General features: G+C 32.1%; 1 protein-coding gene across 1 annotated transcript in view; it reads left to right on the plus strand.

Annotated features, from left to right (window-relative positions):
* The first annotated feature begins 790 nt into the window (after positions 1-790).
* The window catches only part of LOC140437136 (uncharacterized), a 76,490-nt gene continuing 51,410 nt past the window's right edge, over positions 791-25,870 (plus strand). Inside the window, exon 1 of the mRNA XM_072526470.1 lies at positions 791-9,793. Coding sequence (XP_072382571.1) covers positions 1,123-9,793 — 8,671 coding nt within the window. The 5' untranslated portion in view covers positions 791-1,122. The remainder of the gene's footprint in view (positions 9,794-25,870) is intronic.

Raw genomic sequence — 25,870 nt, forward strand, 5'->3', positions numbered from 1 at the left:
ATTCGGCTTTGTATTAATCGTAAAAAGGTTTAAAAGATGTGTAACATATGACTAATAATTAGTCTATAATTAGGCTAATAAGCTCAGTTTCTCGGTTTTTATTTTTTAGATATAGGTATGAAGATGGATTTTAACCAGTCCTCTGGGATTTCCCATCTGCTGTTCTGTTTTTGCTAATTTCAAAAGCGCGTATTATTTCTGGTGTTCGGGACACATTTTCTTCTTCACACTCTCTTTTCATACACTGTTTTTTAGCAACTTTGATCTTTTGTTTTATTATTTTTTGTTTGAAAGTCATTATATTATTTTTGTTTGTTTAAATACGATCTCGATCATAATATACAGTTTAATATTAATTAATTTGAAATTTTCCAGAAGGGAAAGTTGCTTATTAAAAAATATAATGTAGGTACATAAACTGGCGAATGCGCTCATTAATTCAAGGCCATGTTTACATCCACCCAAATTTGTATCACAAATTTATATTTACTTTCAGTCTTAAATTACGCTATTCCTAACCATATATAAATTTGTATATAGATTATAATATTGCCGATTTATTTCTGTAAAAAGTAAACTTTAATAAATCCTAAAACACAACACTTTATCACAGCCAATTTTTAATATTATTCATTTCAAACATGACGTCATCAATAAAATCCACCCAGTAAAATTAGATTTTTCTTAAAAGAAATGTACGGTAACCATAAAAAAGATTAAAGTGAGTGTAAAACACATATTAATAAAATAGTAGTATAAGTTCAATAACAACTTAACTGTTTACGAAGACTTTTAATTATTTTATTTCTGACTAAAATGGTACCGCCATGTTTCCTTCTGGTGGCGCCCCCTGTCTCCTCCACCAAAATTTTATTTTCCTTTATGTCATCAGTTATGGTGGAAGCGCAACAAGTGTTTTCGATTTAATTGTTTAAAAGACGCATGTGTGCTTGTTGAATATCGCGAATTTACTGTTTTTCTTATTTTTAGTTTGTAAGTGTTTGTGTAAATATTAATTCATGTTTTCCCTGCCCAAAATCTCTATGAAAAACTCCGCGAAAGTTTTAGAGTTCAGGGCTTGGTGCTATCCATTAATGCCACAATCATTTTCCACGGAATAAAATGAAGAAAAGGCCACAGCAATGTCAAAGGCAAGGTAAATCAAATACTAATATTAAAAGTTTTATAAATAATCTTAAAGAGAATGATCTTCATTTTGAGGACAATCAGATAACTCAATGTGTGTTCTTGGGGGTTTTAAGGCTGAAACCAGTGCCTTCTGTATTTTCTAGCAATAACGTGCCTTGTTTAGTAGTAGAAAATAAATCTAAAAAGCCTAAAAACAATAATAATACTAAGGAGGTTAACAAAAACGTATCCAGAAAAAAAGATATAAATAAGGTCATAAGTGGTAGAATAGGTAAAAAAAACACAGATAAAATTAGAGCTTCCGTTAAAAAAGAACCTTTAAAGAAAGCTGCTATTAAATTAAAGTTCAGTATGAATAATAAAGATACTACTTCCAAAGACTCTCAGGAGTCAGTTAGGATTTTACCAGAATCTCTAACAAAAATAACTTCTGAATCAGTACTTACAAACAGAACAATAACTTTAAACCCTATAACAAATGTACCAACTTTTAATCCTGTTCAGAATTTATTTGATAAGCTCAAGCAACAATTGGATGATAGTTTTAATCGTCCCAGTTGTAGTAGTGAGGTTAATAAACAAACATTATTTTCTGATAAATCTAATACAGATATCCATCTGTCTTCCAAAAAGCAAAAGAAAGGTATTAACAGGAGAGATATATCAAAAATTTCTTCTGTTAGTACGTTTTCTGATAATGGTTATCATCCTAATAGCAGTCTTAATTCTAAATTAACTCAAGATATATTTTTACTTACTGAAGACAATGCCACTGAGGACTGTGAGGTGTTGCTAAATAGTGGACCAATGCCCAATTTTGTTTTGGATACTAGTACACAAAAAATTGATAATGATGTTATACTTATTACTGATGATAATTCTGATATATCTTCTGCTAGCAAAGAATTAATTGTTGTAGATGATGTTAAATGTGTTAGATCATCACCTAGATTAAACAGAAACGAGCAGAGGAATACTCAACAAAAGATTACTGCTATACCTGAAACTATTATAAATTTAGATGATGGTGAGTCAAGTGATAAAGAAAAAATGGCTCCAAAAATCAATGTAGAGAAGCCAAAAAAACGACGTACACTAATGCCTTCAGCAATTCCTTCTATATTTTTCAACACTCCTAGATTATTAAGATCAGAACTTGGTCAAAAGAAAGGTTCTTTTTCTGAAACGAAGACTGTTGCAAAAAATTCTACAACAAAAATACAAAAACCAGAAAACAAGTTAGACAAATTACCAGTAAAACAAAGAAAAGATCCAAAGTTGAAAAACAGTACAGAAAACATTATTTATGAGGTAGTCAAATCTACCGAAAATATAAGGTTTTTTGCAGATGTTGTTACTAACTCTCAGGATGATATTGTATTAATAGAGAGTTCTCCACCAAAAGTTGAACCATTAATCTTGAAATTGAAAAAATCAACAGAAAAAACTGCTGATCAAAATGCTATTGAAGATATAAGAAACAAAGAGAAATCACAAAAAATGTATACCAAAAATGTCACAAGAAATCTCTTTTTCCCAAGATTATTGAGATCTGATATAAATCAACCAAAGGATAACAAAACAGAATCTACTAAAAAATCTATAAAAGCAATTGAGATAGGCATTCAAAAAACATCTCAAGCAAAAAATGAAAAGTATGTTCCAAGTGCATCTATAGGAAGAATCAGTGTTAAACCTACGGAACAACTTATAGAAAAATCACCACAACAGGAGGAACATTGTAGAAACCCTGTCCAGAAAGTTACAGAAAAAAATATAGGAGGCAGAGATACTGGTAAAAAGAATGAGAAATCATTACCAACACCTAGTAAAATGTTGGGATCTCAAGTACAAAATGCATCAAATATTATAACCATTGAAGATTCTGATTCAACTAATTTAACTGACATTTTTTCTCAAAATATTGGAAAAAGTAAAAATATTGACAATACATCAAATGATTTACAAAATCAGAGACAGTTAAGATCTGATGATTCTCAAAATAAAGGTAATGAGTCCACTATAGAAAAGTCTAAGAAAAACATACCAAAAACTTCAACAATTACAGACAATATAGAAATTATCGATATTGAGTTCCAAAGTAATACTAAGACAACACCAATTAAAAAACAAGAACTTAAAAATACTGTTCAAGAACAATCTCATGTTAGACAACTAAGGTCAGATTCACCACATAAAAAAGCAAATAATTCAAAACCTGTTGATATTGAGGAACTTAATAAAAATAATGGAAAGTCTAAGAAGCATTCTCCTAAAACAGGAAATGATACTGTTGAGAATACAGTCCCTTCACCAATGAAATCTGAAAACAAAGAATGTAACTTAGAAAGTATTGATGTTGACAGACATTGTAAAGTAGATGTAACACCAACTGCTACCAAAACGAAGAACATTGCAGTTGTACAGCCAATGTCAAGACAGTCAAAAGTGGAATTACCTCAAAAAAAGATAACTGAGATGAAAATCATAAATGACATTCAAAATCAAAATATAACTAGCCTTGAAGAAGTTACAAAAAGTCCAACAAAACATATTGTCACTGACATTTCTATTTCTACAAAACTAGAATCACAGCCTACATATGAAAACACAACTGCTTTAGCTACTGTTGCTGTTGGTCGTTTTTATTCAAATGATGCGACCCCACAAACAGGTGTATCTTTACAAGAACGTCGACAATTAAGGTCTGATGATACAGTTGATAAGAATACTAAAACCGAAAATCTAGAGTTAAATAAATTCAAAGCAGATATGGATAAATTGAAAATAATTGACAAAACTGTCAGAAACGATTCCAATAAACTTGAAAAAACAAAAATGATATCATCAAAAGATAAAACCAAAGATACATTAGATATTGGTACTGTGCAACAGAAGACAGAATTTCAGAAACAAATTGATAGTCCTATATCAAAATCAACAGAACAATCTGATCCAAAAATATTAAGATCAAGTACATTTTCTATGGAGTCCAAAAATTCATCTAATCAGGTGGTAGAATCAAAAGTTAAGGCAGTAGGAGCACAAGAAGCCTTAATTGATAAGAAATCTATAGCTTCTGATAAAAACATTCAACAGGAACCTAACACAGGTGTGAAATCTAAATTAATCTTAGAATCAGAGGACAATACTAAAAAGACTATTAAAAAATATGGAAGAAACATACTTAAATGCAAAACTAATTCACCAAGCAGACAAAAAAAAGTGATAACCAAAAAGTCAATAAAGAAACCATCCAAGTCAATTACATTTAAAACAATTACCACAGAAGTTATAGACTCTGCTGATTTCATAAATAAAGAAGTCTCAAAATCTGACGGTACATCTACATCTAAAAAACCAATAGTAAAGAAAATTGTACAGACATTTAAAAAGTTAGCCTCTAAGAAACAGTTATTGAAGCCCACAAATCTTTTAACAAAAAAACAATCACTAAAATTGAAGAAAAAACAAACTGCTGATTCTCAAATAACTAGTCAATCAAGTCTTATTGTTTATTCTGCTAGAACTCCTCCTAAAGCTATTTCTGGCACATCTGATAGTTCTCAGACTATTATAAAAACATTAGAAACTCCTCAAAAAGATACCAACATTAAAATAATGTCTGATGTTCAATCAAATATAGTTTTAGATACTAAAAATCAGAACTTAAAAACAAAAGATTTTTCTTCAGAGGTAAAAACTCAGAAAACAAATGTTCCAAAAAGTGATCCTTCAAAATCTGAGAAGAAAATAGAAGCAATAGTTTCTAATAGAAATATTCCTAATACAAGACCATCTACTTTAAACATTTCTCAAGAGCAATCAGAAGATTTGGATCAGACAAAGGCACATTTTGCTATTTCTTCCAGCAAAAGTGGTTCTAAACTTCAAACCAAAACAAAACATAAAAAATCCAGTCTGGTTACTTTACAAAAGAAAGACAAAATGAAACAGAAAATGAATTTGAAAATATATAAGAAGAAATTAACCAGAAATCTACTACGCTCAATTAAAAAGCCAGCTAAAGTTGCTCCAACTGCAGATCTAAAAATTATTTCCCAATCAAATATTATATTGAACTCTAGACGAAGTATTTCAAAATCAAAAGCACCAGAGGAAACATTTAAGGCCAGCCAAAAAGAGTTTGATGATTCAGAAGTAATAAAACCAACAGGTCCTTCTACTGAATCAAAAGTAAGCACCAATGAAAGTGAAGATAATCCAGTTGATGAAAATGGAGTTACAGGAAATGATATAAAAAATAAGCACATTAAAAAACAGAAGCTACTCTCCATAAAGAAAACTGTTGGTTCAAAGATTGCAGCAAATATTAAAAGAACTAGTATAAAATTACAGAATAAAAAGCATAATATAGAGATGAAAAGGAAAAGAGGCAGGCCAAGGATATATCCCGCAGAAATAAAATTAGATAAAACACTAACTTCAGGCATCAAATTACAAGTGAGTACAGAAGAAGTTACTCTTGATAAAGCTGATAATGCAGTATTAGAAAAAACTGGTGAAGTAAAAAGAAAAGTTGGTAGACCCAAAAAGCAGCAAGGAGAAGCTGTTTTAGAAAAAGAACAGTTAATTGCAGCAACTGGAGAAAATGGCCTCAATGACACTATGTATGGTCAGATACCTAACTCCGCAGAAAACAGACAAGTGAGTACAGAAGAAGTTACTCTTGATAAAGCTGATAATGCAGTATTAGAAAAAACTGGTGAAGTAAAAAGAAAAGTTGGCAGACCCAAAAAGCAGCAAGGAGAAGCTGTTTTAGAAAAAGAACAGTTAATTGCAGCAACTGGAGAAAAAGGCCTGAATGACACTATGTATGGTCAGATACCTAACTCCGCAGAAAGCAGACAAACGAGTACAGAAGAAGTTCCTCTTGATAAAGCTGATAATGCAGTATTAGAAAAAACTGGTGAAGTAAAAAGAAAAGTTGGTAGACCCAAAAAGCAGCAAGGAGAAGCTGTTTTAGAAAAAGAACAGTTAATTGCAGCAACTGGAGAAAAAAGCCCCAATGACTCTATGTCTGCAGAAAGCAAAAAACAAAAAGTAGCAATGAAACAAATAAAGGAAGAAATTATCAGTGATTTAAATGAAAAGCCTCAGCTAAATGAAGATTGTTTAAAGAAAATGCGAGGTAAGTCAAAGAAACTACTTCAAGATGTGACTTTAGATGAAACACAAGTTTCTTTGGTAGAAAAAGAAGAGAACAGTGATTATGAAACTAAATCCCAACAAACAAATGAAAGAGATAGTATCAAAAAGAAAAGAGGTAGGCCAAAGAAACAGCAACTAGATATTATTATAGATAAAGAGAATTCTAATGAAGAACATACAGAAACTCAGTTAAAGGAAACAGATAATACAAAGAAACCAAGAAGTGGACCAAAAAATATATCACTAGATAATGCTTTGACCAAAACTCTAGTTACAGAAATATTACTAAAAGAAGAAATCACTGACAACGAAAATAGAGAAGAATTGAATAAGACATATAACTCAACAAACCAACCTATTGAAATTTCAGTATTAGACAACACACAAGTCGAAGCATTTGGGGATGAAAATAAAATTATGAATTCTTCTGAAATTGATATAGTTAAGAAAAAACGTGGCAGACCAAAAAAACAAACCGAAATTACGTTAGATAACACACAAGTAGAATTTACAAATGTACAAAAAATTGTTAATAACAAAAATTCTACCAAAATTTCGGTATTAGTGAAAAAGCAAGATCAGACAGAAGATATTTTGAATGATACTAAAAATTCAGATATTCAAATACAAACACTAGAAATATCTAACATTAAAAATACAAAGCATGCAAATGCTGAAAATATAATTGTAGAGAGTATCGAAAATGAGAAAATCAAGAGAAAGCCTGGTCGACCTAAGAAAGTAAAGGTAGGAGACAGCCTAGATCAAACAACTGTTTTGGAAGTCCAATCATGCCAAGGAATAACTAATGATAAAAATGAAGTGTCACAATCTACAGAATTTTTAGATAAGGAGAAAAACAAATTGGATAATTTAATAACAAATACTAACAAATCAAATAAGGATCAGACTACTGTTATCTGTGCAGAAGTAAAGAAAAAAAGAGGCCGTCCAAGTAAGCTACCTACTGAATTAAAATTGGATTTAGCAGAAGCAGATCAAGAACAAAAAACAAAAAAACCAAAAATGTCAGGAATGGAAATCAACAATTTACAGATCGATTTGAAAGTAAGTGAAAAGACCACAGATAAAAATACTGTCAATAAAAAGAAGCCTTTACAGAAAACACAAGAAGATCTGGATATCATAATGATTGTACCTGAAAAGAGAAACAAAAAGCAGATCAACACTCCATTGAAAACTTTACGGTCAAGTGTAAATCAAACTGAAAAGGAAAGGACAGTAAATATCGCCCAACCTATCGTGGAGAAGGTGGTAGCTTTAATACATAGTGAACCTAGACCCAAACAACATTCTGATGCTTCTGAAATCACTTCAAATCATATTGAAGACACAAAGGAAAGTAAAACTAGAGTACTGAGATCTCAAAATGTAAATGAGATTGATAGTATTAATGAAGTTAAAGAAGGTACTAAAAAATCAAGACTAGCCAAAGAACACAAAATTGCCAAAAAGAAGAAAGGTGTTTCGGAAAAGAGTAAAAATATTATTAAAAATAAGACAAAGTTATCCAAAACCATTGCGGGAAATAAAGAAGCTACCAAAAAGAAAATTGTAAAGACTGACGTCATTGACAAGTCGAAGTTAAAAAAAATGTCCAACAAATCAAAACAAAAAGTACTAAAACAAATCACGAAAAAGTTACAGAATTCAAAAAATAAAAACATTCTTAAAAGACCTTCCAGAACAAAAAAATCATCTTCCTTCAATAAAAAGAGATCTGTAAACTGGGACAACAACGATATTATCGAAAGAATCATACAAGAAATTCGAAACACACTCTTTAAAGAGGAATCGAAAATTATAAGGAAGAAAATCAAACAAAAGAAAATTACACTCAAGACACAAAAGAAAAAAAATACAAAACCTGAAAGGATTAAGAGGGAAGCCTTTTTAGCTGCTAAGAAGAAAATGATGCAGACGAAAGCAGCTTTGAAACAAAAATTGCGGAACGCCAAAAATGACGAGAACACATCGGGCGGATCTGAATCGAAAGAGAATCACCCCCCTAAGAAAGAAATGGAACAATTAGAAGAGGAGAAAAATGATCGTAAGAATGAAGAGGTATTAGTCGTGACGACGCAAGAAGATGACATTATGATAAAAGATGAGACTAGTTTTCAGTCGGATGTTACAAATCAGACGAATAAAACAAATAAACGCAAGAAACCAGAGTCAGTCGACAGGAAGCGAAGAAGTTATAGAAGTACACTTGTAAGTAGACACATGGCAGCTATGGCCGCTGGTGATGATAAAGAAGACGAAAATATCGACTTTAAGAAAAATGATATTACTGTCTTTGATTTCGATGAGTCTGAACCGGAAGTTACGCCTTTAAGGCACAAAAGTGTCACGAAATTGAACGATTTGGACACGCCGCTTTCCGAAAGTAGACACAAGAAAACGTCAAAAGTAGAACTAAAATCTTCTACACCAATTAATTCACATGCGACAAGTAATTCACAAAAAAGTTTAACACATGGAAGTAGTAAGAAGCCAGGTCCTGCTACTTCTGTAACAGAAAATGAGGTAATTGAAATCCCTGAATCATCTGTAAGTCTTATAGAACAAAAACCGTCAGATTCTCAGGGGCACTCTTCTAAGATCAAAATTTTAAAACAAGATCGCTTATACTCTGAGATTCTGGTATATCCCGACGAAGAAGAAGAAATACCCAAGGATAAGTTTGTAAGTATCGAAAAAGAAAATCCAGTAAATGCTGAAAAAGAATACAGCAGTCCAGAAGTTAACGAAATGCCCCGTCAAGAATTGGTTTCGAAGCGCCGCAAATTGCTGGTACCGTACATCGACGATCACGGCAAACCTAAAAAGCTTTGGTCGGTCATAGAAACTCCTTGTGTGCCAGATACTCCACCGAGACCTATAACCCCTCGACAAGCGTTGTCCTCTCCTCGCAGTGAACGTAGATCTGACAGTCTCGAAATGTTTAAGCCGAGTACTTCTGCTGTAAAGCCTGCAGAATCTGATTCTCCGCAAGAAAAGAAATCCCCCTTGAAACAGCCGACAATTATAGAAATGTTCAGTAAGGTATGGATGAAAAAAGAGTTACCTACAAAAAACTTGTCGGAAGACAATAATTTTAAGACGGAAGAGTCGATATTCCAAAGGCCTATTACTCCCGATGTTAACGTTACAGCACCAAGCCCTAGAAGAGATAGGGGCGACGATGAAGACAGCGACACCGAAAGTCGTGCCGAATGGATCCCTGAAGAATATGCAGAATACAAATTCAAATACTCCGCCAGCAGAATGATGCAGTACAAACCGATTTTCAAGTGCAAGATATGTATGATGGTAGTACCTTCTTATTACAAACTACTCAAGCATAGAAAGGAACACGAGAACAATGACAAGCCCTATAAATGCCCTCAGTGCTCAACTAATTTCTCGAATGTTGATGATTTCTCCGCTCATCTGAGACTACATAAGGGTAAGTAAAACTTTTAATAAATATTCTTATAGGCATGATTAACGTTTTTATATCTATACGTAGTATTATCCTTTTTTATCCGAATAATACCATAAAAATGATGAAATTAAATACCTACTAACATTTCCATTTTCAATTTTACATAAAACTGATTGAGATTATCTTTGTTTTAAATTTAAATATTTAATCGTAAATCAAATTACATATAACTAATCTTAAACCAGAAAATGTCCGAACTCCAAACCAGACTTTATTTTGAATGAATAAAATATTTTATGTAAAACAGCATTATGATAGCGCCAAAAATTGATTTTGAGATATTTGACTTCAAAGTTTTCACTCTATTAAAATTCAGCATATGTTACAATAGTCGTAATTTTTTGTTTTCGAAGACAGTTTTTTATGTTTTCTCTAAGTGCGAAATAGTAACTTGCTAATGTTGAAGAAAAACGAAAAAAAAAAAATAAATAAAAAGGCTTTTGGTCGACTTACAATTTTCGCCACATTGTGTAATTGTGTTATACATCAATAGGCCAAGCGACATGGAGGTCGTTTGGTCTAGTGATGCATAACTTAAATATCACTTTTAGTGAATGATTAGTAGGCCACAAGCTATTTTTTATTTTTGGGTATGACAATAAAAGTCATTGTTTTGAATGTTTTATATTACTTAAGAAACTAATCAAAAATAGAAAAGAAAACTTGAACTCAGTGTTAACAGTAGGTACAGTTTTCTGAATATTTTGAAAATAGTAAATAAACATTACTCATCTTGTATGCCAAAGTCTAAGTCTCCATCAAATAAGTCAATGCCATCTTCTACTGTATTGTTACTAAAAAGGGAGCGATACAGAGGTTTTGCATCATTTGGTATTAGGTGCATTGAAGATCTTAAGTCGTTAAGCTTGGCAGAGAAAGTGGCTTGCCTGTAGGCTAAAGAGGAATCAAGTGGTTACTTAGGGATTGCATTGCAAGGGACCGACCTTTTTGAAGTTTCTTGTGAAGATCTACTTCAACTTCACTAGTGTTAAATACATACTTTTCATAAAAATACTCATTGGTTTATCCTTTCTTATTTCAATTTCTCGTGTTTTAAGACAGCTTACCTTACTGTTTTCTATGCCTGATTTACGGTTTGTAATCATAGTTTCCAACTTCTTTGTTCCAACGAATTCTTCTTTTTTCATTCTGTGAACTACTAGTGGGTTTTTTTATGAGATTTCTTCATCACGTTTAGGTAATCATCAACGGTATATAAACGTTCAATATCTCCAAAATCACTATCATTGGGTAAAAAACTATGACCAGGAAAGAGATAGTGTAATGTAATTTTTTCAATGGTAGGATGAGTTTCCAAAATCGTTTTTAGAATCAAAACTATTTTGATGTTGCGGTTTTGGCCGTCACAAGAGTCTGACCACACAATTACATGTTTTGCAGAAGTATCATTTTTTTCAATGTGTTTCTTAAGACAACTGCCTACTTCCTGGGCTGCTCGACCAGCTCCACCTTCTATCCAAACATAACAATGACCTTTGTTATCATTGCCGCTATGGATACCAAGGTTGTAAATACATAATTGGCGCTTATAATATACGATATTTGTTGGAATTCTCGGAAGGGGAAGAGTTTTTTCTAAATGAAAACAAAAGGTTACCATTTCTGGTTGATCGTTGCTCATCTTCATGTCTAGCTTTCTTCTAGATTGTGCATTTTCAGCTTCTTCTAAGTGCACATTTTTTTCTTCCTTTAACTTGCTTAATTTTTCGTTATCTGCGAAATTTTTAATTTCTAATTCGAAACAAGCCCATCTACTACAAGTATCTTTTTTCAACTTTTTTCTTTAAAGATTAAATCGTGTTAAAAATATTTTTTTGTAAAACGAAAATTTAACAGGATCATTGTCTGCTTCTTCAATATACAATTCATACATTTTACTTAATGCTGTGTCTTCTGTTAGGTATTCTCTTTCTGTATTAGCTCTTCTGTAATGTACTTAGGGAATTTCGTTATGTGCTAAATTATTTTTTGTACACGATTATTGTTAATTTTATTATGACCTCCACTTTGACCACGACAATGTCGAACACCCATTGGACGTTTCTTAGCTTTCAATGCTGCATTGACTTTGCAACTTGATATTCTCAATGTCTGTAAAAAGAAAGGTTTACACAATGTCACAGCGGATATTGTGTATATCCTTTTGTTACTGGTTTTTGTTCTTTTACGCTTTATTGGGACTTCGGAAATATTTGAACAAATTACAGCTCTCTGAGCATCATGAGATTCAACATTGTAAAACTTATCAAATTCTTTTTTGACATTATCCACGCCATCTTGTCCAAACACTTACACTTACAAAGATACATACTGAACTGTTTTCATTCTTTACCTACATTTCCCTGTGTGAAGTAACTCTTGTTTTGAATACAACTTTTTTTTCTTGATTCGCGACTTTGATTTAAGTATTTCGTTTTCCCCCTATTTTTTGGTCTTCCCATGAGCGAGTAGCTTTTTATGACTTCACTGTTTAATGCTATTTTCTCTTTTATTTGTTCCTGCTGAGGAATAATGTTACTTCTTGTTTCTCCTTTAGAAGTTGAAGGCATCTGTAGTGATTCTTCTTGTGCATCTTCTGTAGAAAAATTTAAGCAATAACTGCCACTACTTCTTAACCTAAACGCCTCAACAAGTTATTGTCAACAACGTTCATGTACGTATGTTGATAAATATTCCATTTACAATCATTAAAACGCTCGCAAGAGGCGCTTGGTCTACTGATGCAAAACTAATACAGAAAATTAGTCGCTTGGTCTATTATGCAAAATTCAAAATCTAGAATAAGAAGAAAGGCACTTGGCCTTTTTAAATATACCTGTTTAACCGTTACTAACAGATTAATGGGATTTATTCTGTAGATAGTTTATGCTATTTCCCACCAAAAGCGCCATAATCTACAATTTGAGAAAATGGCTCTTGGTCTAGTGATGCATAACACCGTCCATATATAGTAATTAATAATATAAATAATTAATTATTTATAAAATATTTAGTTATCCCGATTTTATATTTTTTAATGGAAACTTTTAGATGAATAGGCGGGTTTTTATGATTTGTATAAAAAATTAGTGTGTTGCTTGCTACTTTGTTCGATTAGCACTGTGTCATTTCAGGCCAGGGAAACTTTTGATTTTCAAATTTAGACCAGGGCGGATCTGTTTTGAGCTGGATGTGAAAGGTGGCATTCTGATTTTTGCAGAAAAAGTTCTGTGATAACTTCAATAATAATAATTGGCTTATCCTCCCTCTCAAATAAGTCGGGAATATTAATAAAAAAATTAAAATATTTAAAAATTATTAAAATATATTTTTTTCTAATTTCCTTGCTTATAACTTTAAAACACTTTAATTTGGAACAGAATCATACAAAAATAAAATAGTTATAATTGAATTAATTTCCTGTAAGATACGACTGATTAAATTTTTATTCAATGTTTTTCAACCGACTAAATTGCACTTAGGACTTTTGTAATTCGCTTAAAAAATCTTTATAATATAATAAAACTGTCCACCAAATTATTTCGCATAATAATTTTGCAATGTAAATTAAAAAAAATTAATTCTTTAAAATCTTGCACAACAAAACCTATACCATATATGTTTGTCAATTTTTGTATATAAAAAAGCACTTCACCTATTAAATGCATTTTATAGAATTGAAATCGGACTATTTGGGCGACATCAGGAATTTTTTAAAATTTGAAACAATTTTTTGGCTTATACACAAATAGGTAAATATTAGATTAGATTAAATTCAGAAAACGGCGTTGGAAAAGACTCGGAAAGACACTTCTTTAACCTTTATCGGACGGGCCTCAAAATATTACACAAAAGACGGGCCGGGGTCTGAAGTCTGAACGGACCCCGTTCTTAAATGGGTGAACTATGCTTATACGAAAAAAAAACTGTACCAGTAACACATTATTTTTGTAGTATTGAACATTTATTAGACTAAAGCATACACATTACTACAAAATACATTCTACTGCTGACGCTAATACACTAAATAAAAACTACATACTATTTGTACAATGTACACAAACTATCTCTGATTTTGCGTGTTCTAGACATGCAAAATTGTTACATTTTACACATATTTTACTAGTTTTTCTGTCTTTGTCTCTACAACACCCTTGTATTTTTTGTTTGTTCTACTCTGGGCTCAGTAATATTCAAAAGTTCTTGGAATACATCTGCCATATGACGTTTTTTATTCTTTTCGATGTGTTTATTGTTATAACGTCTGAAAACATATTCCTTTATAAGTTTCTTACCCAGTGCCAAAATATACATTTTACGCTTACTCATATTGTGCTTTTTCCAATCAGGATATTTTAGTAGCCAGAATTTATAGGAATTCATACCTGTGACATCAATAAGATGAGAGAATAAGCCATCGGCCAACGGTTTGTTTTTCTTTGTCCCGTATATTCTTTAGCTAACTTATCGGTTGTATCGACGGCTCCTTTTTTTTGTTGTAATGTAGAATAATTTCAGGTTTATGGGAGTGTTCTTCACCAGTCACTTTGTCGTCAACATGCTCACTTGAAAGTAAGATGACTGCAGTTCTTGGTTTTGAAACATAAGAGACTAACGTTCGATGTTTTCTAAAAGCAAACATACTTGAATAATCTGTTTTATATGATGCTGGTAGAAGCTCCCTTGGAATAAACGTTTTATTTTTTCGAAGAATTCCACATAGAATTATATTCTTCTCCCATAAATTATCCGCAAGTTGTAAACTCGTAAAAAAATGGTCAGTTGTTATTCCAAACCCTCCTTCCAAATGGTCTATCAAGGTCTAGGACAACTCTTTGGCCTTGAGCTTTTTCCTTTGTTTTCCTAAAAATTACTAGATTTAAATATTTGCTTGTTTTCTTATTGGCAATTCAAAAACTTACCCAAAAATAAATTTGCATGTTTACAATAAAAGTAGTGCAGTCCACAAGGGCCCATATCTTTAATTAGTACTTGTCAGGTTCGCAATGGTGCTTTGCCTCTAAAAGGCACGAGCTGCTCATCTATACACAGATGGTCGCCTGAATTAAGTGATTAAGTGAATTAGAAATAAAAATATCACATACATCTCTTATTGAGACCAGTTTATCTACTGATTTATTTTCGTTCTTGTCTGGTTTCAAAATTGTCAAAACGTATAAATGAAGTTATTTGTTTGAACCTATCTCTAGACATAGCAGCTGGTATTATAGGACGACAGTAAGCAATATCGTCACACCAAAGCATATCGATCGCCTCTTTCGATCCATGAAAAGGTCCAGGTATAAGCAATAATCCAATATAGGCTTGAATCTCTACAGAATCAACGCAAACATACACTTTAGTTTTATTTGGGTTTTTACTATTCCATTTATCGTAATACGCTTGAGCCTTCCTGTTAGTTTCCATGGCAATTATGTTTAGAGTTTCGCCTGAAAAAAACTATATATATAGATACTTGATATTATAATCACCGTCATTTGTAAGTCCTAGAGCATGTCTACAACAAGAAACCAACCAACTGACACTGGAACCTGGAACTCAATATATTTATATTATTTCGTTAAATTTTATCGCAGCTCGGAGAATTCCCCATTTAAACCTGTAAAACCCTTACATATAACGATAGTACACTCATAGTCGGTATTAATCCGTAAAATCTATGGGATTCCCACATTATTACAACTTCATTAGAATTCATTTTATATGACATAAGGCTGGCCGGGGTATTAAGAGACCTCAGCCTAAAAAATTGAAGTTTAAATTCTAACTAACCCTTAAATGTTCTTGTAGGCATAATTTTTTATCAATACAGTGTATAAACTACAGATAGATGGAAGACTGCCGATTAAAAATTAAGATCTATAAAGTAACAGCCAAAAATTGTGGTCTGGGCTCAAAATAGACCCAGGCCAGTCTGATGAAGGTTAACCCTCCAGCGGACGGATGAGGCCTGTCATGCCTAACACATTACCAACAATTTATTTATTTATAACAAAATAAAATTACATATTTTTTCCTATCTTTTAGAACAACCTACCAAACGTGTACCTTTTAACGCTCTAAATACAAAAAATATTCTCGTTTGAAAGCGGTATAATTATTTAAACAATATTTGTTTTAACTAATTAAAATTATTTTAAATAATTTTTTTATGATAGGCATTAATAAAAATAAATTTCAGAACAATACAATTTTGTGTTATTAGAATTAATTTATAGAATTGAATTAAAAATTATTTTTATTTCCATTATAGAAAGTATATATATATTTTTTAAAGAAGCGTCTTTCCGAGTCTTTTCTAACGCCGTTTTTTATATTGTTTACAATTAAAAAAAATTACTGATGCCGCCGAAATAGTCCGATTTCAATTCTATAAAATGCGTTGTATAGGTGAAAAGCTCTTTTATATGTATGTACAATACGACTTGCTGACCTGGCGAACTTAGTACCGCCTTAGATTTAAGTAATATGTCCAAGTTCAATAACTAAAAATTAACAAATAAACAAACGAAATGTAAGAAAAAAGTTGAATAAATTTAATATTTTCTAATAAATAGTATTTTATTTTTTTTTGGACTGCGTAAATATACAACGATGATGGCTTGATTAAGGTTGAAATGTCAGTTGGTAGTTCAGATTTCTTTCCTAGGTGGTGTTGCAGTTTCGCAACTATGTATAAACATTTATTAAATATTAAGACTTCTGTGTAGTTTTGATTCTCCCCGTATATCAAGATTCTATGTTCAAGGGTGCATCTGGGTTAAAAACTACGTGTTACGAGACGGGCAATCTGCAAAATGACACAGATGTGTATTGGAGATAAGCGATGCATCTACACAATCGGGGTCGAGTTTTATCTCTCAAACCACACACATGTGTGTGCGTTTTTGTTAAGAGTACCTAAGACACTTGCCAGCGGTCCTTTGACCGAGGAAGTCGGTTTGATGCAGAAAAGTTGAAATTAGAAATTTTGTGGTTCCTGTTATTCGTCGGTGAAGACATCTTTTGTGATAGCCGGGTATTTTTGCTTTCTTTTCAATGGGTAAGGAACAATACACAATTAATCTATGTTGCTGGATATGTAAAGTACGTGCATTTGGTATTGTCATTTGATATTTGTTTGGAACTTTATCGAATTTGTGCCGCGATCGCGATTGAACTTGAGATTGAGAACATTTCATTACCTTTATGTAGATTTGTATATTTTTCATATTATAATAATTTCACTATTCTTTTGTATATATATATCACAGTGTTGTGTATTTTATTACCTAATATTAACTCATAATGTGTATTATGAGTATACTTTTGCATTGAGTTTAATAATTTGTTTTTATATGACATATATATTCATATTTTTTATTTTTTGTATATTATTTCTATCTATAACGTGGTATATATACAATTGACAGTTTTGTTTTGTTTATGGTTCTCTTTTTGTGTGTAAGTTTGTACTACATATATTCTTCTTCTTTTAAGTTTATATTCTTCTTTATTTATAATTGTAGGTATATTGGGTTATGTATATTTATGGTTTATTTCACCTCTTTTTAAAATAGAGTTTTATACAGTCCACTTGTTTTCATTTCTTTTATTTTAATATACATACCCAATCCGAAAGGGGGCAACCAGCGTGTTCTAGATTGAACAAAATATCTTCTCTCCCCCTTCAGGATGACCCCAATTGTTATATTGAGGTCATCGTATGTGCAGAACGCAACAGGTGGCGCTAGGAGTTATTGTCCCGGACAAACTGCGTTTCTGTGTGACATGTTGTTCTAGCCTTTTATTAAATTAGAAAAAAATTGGCAAACTTCTATATGGTTTAGTTTTTGTTGTGCAAGGTGTTTCAAAACTTTCATTTTTTTTATTTTAAAATGCAAAATTATTATGCAATTATTATTAAATGGATTTTAATGAAATTTGATGGACTGTTTTATTATATTATATAGATTTTCTGGGTGAATTACGAAGGTTCTAGCTGCAATCTAATTGGTTGAAAAGCATTGGATAAAAACAGGATTGATTGCTATTTTGCAGGAAGGGTAATAAATTAAAACATTTTAACCAGTCGTATCTTGTATGAAATTCAATTATCGCTATTTTATTTCATTACTACTTTGTTTCAAAATTAATCATTTGAAAGTTGCAAGGAAACTAGAAAAAAGCGATGTTTTTAAAGTTGGGCCGCCGAACAGATAGAATCCCAAAGCCGCGAGTGCCGGAGGGTTGCAGGGTTGTGATTAGCTGTCTGCAGACTTACATGCGTTTGAAACCGAACGGGAGAAGCCGTTTACACAACGCACCGTATTAAATAAAATCAGTTTGTGTTAAATTTGGATAGAAATACTCTTTCGCCTATTTCGAAAAAAAAGGGCCAAAAAAACAAAATTTACTGTTGAAGAAATATGTGTAAATTTAAATACATAAAAAAAAGCATCTAGGGAGTTAAACGCAGAGAAGGGCTGCGAAGGTGTTATTAAATTCATTGCTGAACCTACAGGTAAATTGTTAGTATTGGTATGTTATTAATAACAATAAAAATAATTTTAGGTATTAACAAATCATCTGTTTATTCTACTTCAGTCAAATTCGGGTCAAGGCTAAAAAACCATACCTGGAATCCGGGACTTTTAATGAAAATCGGGCCATAATATCATCATTTTATTGATTATTTAACAGCAGATTTTATTTTGGTTCAAAGCACGTAATGGTTTGGAAATGAATCATTCGATGAGATTGATTTTAAATAGCGCGAACGAAATCAAGAAGTTTGTTTACATAAAATGGTTGACAAAACAAAAAAAACATTGATCAGCAATCATTACATCGTTGTATGCAGCATGCCTTGTAATACAGATGATTCATGTGTATACATGAATTGTTATAGTTTTTTAATCGTCTTTTCAGAAGACGATAATTAAAATACAGAAATTTCAATTTTATATGATTTTTCGAACTAGTTGGTCACACTATTCATACTACATAATCAATAATAAATTGTAAATTATCATAATTCAATTATTAGTGACAAATAGAATTAAGTTTTCAATGTGTATATTATGGGTTTTTCCGCATTCACTGCAGTAATTGTATCTATCTTATTTACCTAGTGTAAATCGAACTTGTGTCGTTGGGAACTAGCGTATGGCGTTCACGTGATAATTCTATCTGTTCGGCGGCCCAACTATAGTAATGTTTAAATAATTTAATTTTTTTATTAATATTCCCGACCCACTCCACAGGGAGGATAGGTCAATTTTTATTACTGAAGTTATCACTCAATTTTTTCTGCAAAAATCAGAATGTCATCTCTCACATCCACATACCTATTGAATGGTTAGGAAGTTTTTGCATCCTTGTAACATCAAGAGACATCTACATGTCGTCCATGCAGAATTGTACTCATCTAAAAGATGTCGCGGTGATGTTGTTGTCTCTACTGCACTTAAGGGATGATATTTTTGTGCCTTTTGAGAAGGGCTCTCACTTTCTGCTGAAGACCCTCTTTATCCGTTTTAGACCACTTTACAATACCAATGAAGTACCAATATAAAATGCGTAGCTATTCGTGGAACATGCGTCCATATTGCCTTAAACAAATTTTTACTATTAAGATATGATCGATTTAACTGTCTTAACTGGGGAGCTAGTTCGGTTTTCATTTTTTTTTTTAAATTTTTTCGCGTTTTCTTTACTCCGAGATATTAGTACCTACATATTATTTTCACCCATGGCCTCAATATTTTCGCCATTTTGTATATCGAATCCTCCCGTCTGAATCTTTTCTCTGACTATATTTTGAATACGGCTTTTTTCTAGTCCAAAATGCATCATTCGAGAAAGTTTCTACAGTTTTGAGCATCTGAGCATCTACGGTTTTGAGTGGAAGTCATTATTTCAAATCATTCATATACAATGAGACTGGACAAACATGACTGTAGACGAATTATTCCACGTTGCAAAAGACAGAGAAGCTTTTAAAAATGTGGTCGCCAACTTCCGTTAATGGGGACGGCATAGGAAGAAGAAGAATTCATAAACAACAGATGATTAAGCTTCGTCAAACTAGTATTGATATTTTTGGTGCTAAAACCTGAGTTCAATAGCTGAGAGAGTAGGTTCATCGCTAGACAGAATTAGAGTGGAACAAGTCCCCTTGGAAAAAGCTCCGTTTCTTCAGTTTCGATATTGTTTTCACCAGGTATTTTAAGGTGAATTTTAGTCTTCCGATCTGTTCCAATATTAAGCTAGTGATTCTCTCGGTAGGGAATGATTGTATTTCCAGCGGAACAGAAATAATACGATTAATTAATAATGATATAAACTCATGAAAACTCCAAAACTTCCTCAGCCAGAAGTTTTGAATTCTGTCTGGTCCAGGAGATTTCCAATTATGAAGCCATCCAGCATTGGTGGAGTAGCTGACGTTAAAAGTTGATTTCCCCAAAGCTCATGAATTTTTTCTTGACTTGGATACGATTTATTTTCATTTTCTATAGTGGAGTAGAGTTTCCCACAGAACGCCTTCTCTGAATGCTCAATTACTGTTTTGTCACATTTCCAGTTGATATACCTCTGTAGGCGGCCTGAATAAACGAAGCGTTTTAGTTTTAATGTGTCCAGGCATATTGTTGAACTGTGCTGTTTTTCGGAACATGTTGTGAGTGTTTTAGAGTGTTCAGCAGTATTTCTTCAGCTATTAATTACTTTTCTACTTCTCACTTCTCGAATGTATTCCGTAATTTGTCCAATTTCCCTACGCTATAATTCATTCTTACTGTACAGGAAGACTAGTTGCTGTTCCTGCACAGTAAATCAGCATAATATGCAAATATTCAAATGTATTATAGTAAACCAGCATATTCAAAAATTCAAATGTATGGGCTTCTACGACATAATTGGGTAGGACTTCAGTGTTCGCAATTTGTAACAGCGTACCTATTTTCTTGAGAACAGTTTATTTCTGTAGCGGTAGTCTGCTAAGTTATTATTATTCCACATTTAAGCCACACTCCCTCTAATGGGAAAATTTACTCATCCGAGATACCTACTTAGTATCAAAAGGATTGAGCTCTGGTGGGACCCTTTCCATGTTATCGAGACCTAGGTGTCTTGGTACCTCGGAGTATCATCCAAAAATTTTCTTACGCATCTGAATGTTGAGAGTAGTACTCTTTCTGTAAAGATAGGCATTAAAGCCCAGCTGTTCTCTAGGAGATTCTTCGGAATGACTCAAGTAGTAGAGAGAATAATAAGTATCGTCTGTATACTGTCCATTCTCTCCTTATTTGTATTTCCAGATCTCTGTGCTTGCGATATCTTCGTTGTACTTAACACACAGATTATTATTATTAGGTATATTAACTACCATTAGGTTTATTAACTAGTATGCGGTCTATTATGTCCGACTGGTTGGTGTGTGAGCATAGTACTGTATCTGTATAGCTTGTAGTTGTCGTTTTCAAGCATTCTGTCTGGGACTATTGATATTATTATTATTATTTATTCTCAATTTGTAAGTGGAGTAGAACGCTATCATTAGTTCCCCATTGCTATTTCCTAAATGTTCATTATATCTTTGTTTCACGGAACTGATATTACCGAGTCACTTTTATAGTGATGTTATATTGTGTATTTTTCGTTGTCTTTGTTACTATACTTCATTTTAAGTACTACGCTTTTAGCTTGTTTTTCAAATTCTTCGATAATTTCATGTATGTTCATGACTAGAATATCTTAACAAATTTATCTCTAAGGTCTGCTTGCCATTATGCTAAATTCAGTACTGAATTTAGTACTAAAAATATTGTATCTACAAATTAGATGCGCGCCCCGATTTCGTACTAAAAATTCTAAAAATGTTCTAATTTTTTGTATTAAAAATGATAAAATATTAACTAAAAGTGTAGTTATTCTCAACTATTCGTAACAATTTTTTAAACAAAATATTCATTTATAAAAGGTTTTTATGTATGAAAGGGTCTTCTACTAATAATTTTTCATTCAACATATTTAGTATTCCTTTGCCTAATCTTCTTCTCTCGATCCATTTTTTTTCTCCATATGCGCTTTTTTTAAGAAGGGTATGATTTTTTTTATTGCTAGCGTCATTATACTGCGCATAATTTTAGCTTCTTTTTTATCATCATTATTTACCTGTTTGTTTTATTTAGTCTTATCATAAATCAAACTTCATTGTTAGGTTATCAATACAAAATTGGTAGAGCGCATGCCTACGTGTTAATTAAAATTAAGATACATAGTCAGTAGCGCACCTAGAATTTGCATCTTGGGGGGGTTTTGGTTGGTCACCGAAATTTTTTTTATGAGGCTACCTCGATTTTGAGTCCTTAAAATGTGTGAGTAACAGTGTCGGAATAGGGTCCTGGGGCGGGGTTTTAACCCCCAAAATCCCCCCTGGGTGCGCCACTGTAAATAGTTGCAAACACAAACACACATTTTTCATACTAAATCGACTCGCGCACGCGCAACTTAATTCAGTATTGAAATTAGCATAATGGCAAGCGGACCTAAGGCGATGAACAATTTATTACCGTATATATTAAACCTCAACATTTGATAGTGCAATTCATATGATTATTTATGTAATATTATCTTATCAGTGCTTGGAAAAATGCACCGAACAGAAATTACACAATTAGCACATACGTAATATTTAGTTGCTTGGCATTCGTTTAATTTGATGACGTATTTATTTACTTTTCTTATTATTTATGAAATGAATTTCAAAAGATGCGTTTCATAAAATATTCAAGATCATAAATTCATTGAAGACATTTTAATTGTTACCAAAATATGCAAGTTTTTCCTATTTAACTAAATGTATATAGAAATCGCTGAGATCAGAAAGCACACGAGTCGCATTAATGTTTCAGGAGACACAAAAAACTATTTAGTTTACGAATCAATGAGTATGTGTTTTTATTGTTTATATCATTAAAGGATACAATTTGTTACATTTATTAATAAGAAATTAAACATAATACTTAAGAGACATTTAATTTTTTAGTATTAAAAAATTTTTTGACTCATGTGATTTCTGTACTGAGAACCCTGATGAGATTTCAGATAATGAAATTTAGAATGTCAACGTGAAATTAAATTTATTTACACAATTCGTCAATCAAATTCATTTTTGATCTTGTACTAAATAGTAGTACTTGTTATATTACTAAAACATTGTAATTTCTCATATTTTGATATAAATTCAAAGTATTGAACTCAATTTATTAACAAAAAATCAACATTAAAAACAAAACAAAAAAATATTTAGTCTTATTTAAAAAAAAATCATTTTCAACAAGATTATTATCAATTTCATCTTCTGGCCACGCATTTATTGCTTTCTAAAATTGCTTGTATCGTATTGCTTTTAAATGTATGGTAATATATTTTTTTTATTATTAAACACCTAAGATGTGTTAATACCACCGAAATCTACTCATAGTTGACAAATTATCAATCCTTCTTTGACTTAAATTACTTAATCATACATAAATTCTAATAGCTTAACCCTATGGAGTCCTCTTATTTTATCTAACAACTATGCTAACACAGAACACAGCACTAAGCTCTGCTTTTACACTAAGTCAAATGGTTTTCTTCGTTTGAATCTTCTTTCTAACCCAGTATTATCGAGGAGCTGAATGGCCTTGATGTTTATATGACTATGGAGCCGTTATTCGTAACTACCTGCCATCTTGATAACTGTATCTACATCTTCCATCTCAAGGTCCTTATGGAGATCTACATTTCTGATGTACCAATGAGCATAAACGATGTTTCTTAACACTGTATTCTGGAATACCTGGATGATCTGGATATTCCTTGACTTAGCACAGCCTCAGAGTTGGCAACCATACGTCCATACTGATCTCAGTATTTGTTTGTATAGCAGTTGTTTGTTATATATGGACAATGCTGAGTTTATTTTACCAGCCAATACATTTTTTTTGTAACGAATACCTAGGTCCCCCCTTTTCTTTTTAATATGGGCTTTCCATCGAAGTCTTGCATCAAGTGTGATACTTAAGTATTTTGCGGAAGATGCATATGGTATTTGGGCATCATTTATCTGCCTTTTACTCGTTGCTTCTAGCCCAGCTACCGTCTTCCAGTTTAATAGGTGGAGAATGGGTTACTGTTCTTTTTAACCTTTTTGTTGCTTTCCATAGTACTCAGTGCTGCTATCATCCGTCAACTCTCTCAGATAAGAACTGATTGACTCATTTTTATGTTTTGAGTCTCATTTGTTAAGTTTTTGATTAGCATGAAACTTTAGCGCTACATTCCACGTCAGGATCGTTTTCGAAGATTTCGAAATGGGGAAAAGTTTTCGACACATTTTTTGATGTTAGCTATTTGGATACAACAACCAGGCTCTGCCTCTTCATCAAATGTCGGTTCTGCTGGCTACTGAATGAGTTCCCCATATGAAAGTGGTTCCCTATCAACTTCAAGTAGATCAAGTGTATCACGTTCGTTCAAACCTTCAAAGCCGAGATCATGTGCTAGATTCAAAATATTTTGCCTAATTTGAGGAAGGAAATTACCTTCTGCATCAGTACTTTTTACACATTCTGTCCATATGTTTTTCCAAATAGGGTTTATTTTTGTTAATTTTAATTTCTTCCATGATTCATTGATACTATAAACTAGTGTTGCCCAAAATCGGTCTTGGTCTTGTTCTTGCGTTTTTGCAAGACCAAGACCAATACCGCCTAATTTTAGCAAGACCAAGACTGACCGTGCAAGATTTAAGCAAGAACAAGATTAAGTCTGCGAGACTCTTGCGTCTTGCAGTTAGGACTGAGTGTGGTTTTAGCGATTATAGTAGTTCGGCTATATGCTTAAAGACTCTATGAGATGCAAAAAAATATGTAATAAAATTTGAAAAACTTATGCGAATTACAAACAATACCATTAACATACATACCGAATTAAAATATTCATTAAAAAAACACATTTGACACGTGCTCAGAGGTCATAATTACAATGTAAAAATAAAATATTTTGTACATTTTCCAGCAGACTTCTTTGCTCTGAAATTAATTGTCCATATTTTGAGAATAGCCGCTCTCTAATCATAAAAATAATCTTCTTGCATTTCGACGCCGACAATAATATCGTATCGATATTTTTTTAAATATGTCACCCTAGCTAAAAAAATATAATTGTTACGAACAACCACTATAATAATTAACAATAAACAATAATTCAATTTTTTTCCCATTATAATTTAGTCAGGAGTAATCTAAATAAACAAATCTTATCGGCCTTAAGGCTATAAATTGTTTCTGCTGAGTGTGCGATTAGATCATTCGGTTAAAGAAAATTTGCTGAAACAGTCAAAAGTAACGAGACAAATTAATAACAGATAATGTCGCCTACCATGTAAACAAAATACCGAAATAACGATATATAATTCTCGGTTTGTTATTAGATACTTATAGGGTATTGGATAGTAACGAACTTAAATTATAGTAGTAGTATGTAGTATTATAGTTACTTTTTCGACATCACTTAACTTCATTCCCAATTGAGCTTTCCTTTGAGTCTAATTATGTAATAATTGTTTTTCATCTAATCCTTGTTGTTCCCGGAGTGACAAGTTTACAATCTGACATTAGGGACAAAGATTCAAATAGTTCTAGTCGGAGTAATGAGCGTTGGAGTTATAGATCTAAAAGCCCTAAAAGCAAATTTGAAGAGTTTTTCGAAATAATTTATGCATCCTAAATTGCTTTGTGTAAATTGTGCCTACATAGGAAGGTTGAAATGAAAATGAACACCATAAACACGTCAGGTTTAAGGAAGCATCTAATATCTTTTCACAAAAAGGAATTACAAATATTTCTTCCTGAAAAACCAAAATTCGGTGGAGATATTACAAGCTTTTTAATAACCGCTAGAAAAAGTGGAGATGTAAAAAATATACTTATTACTTTATTACCAATTACATATATTATCTACCTACTACTTTAGTTTGGTAAA

The sequence above is a fragment of the Diabrotica undecimpunctata genome, chromosome 3, assembly GCF_040954645.1.
Source record: "Diabrotica undecimpunctata isolate CICGRU chromosome 3, icDiaUnde3, whole genome shotgun sequence".
NCBI lineage: Eukaryota > Metazoa > Arthropoda > Insecta > Coleoptera > Chrysomelidae > Diabrotica > Diabrotica undecimpunctata.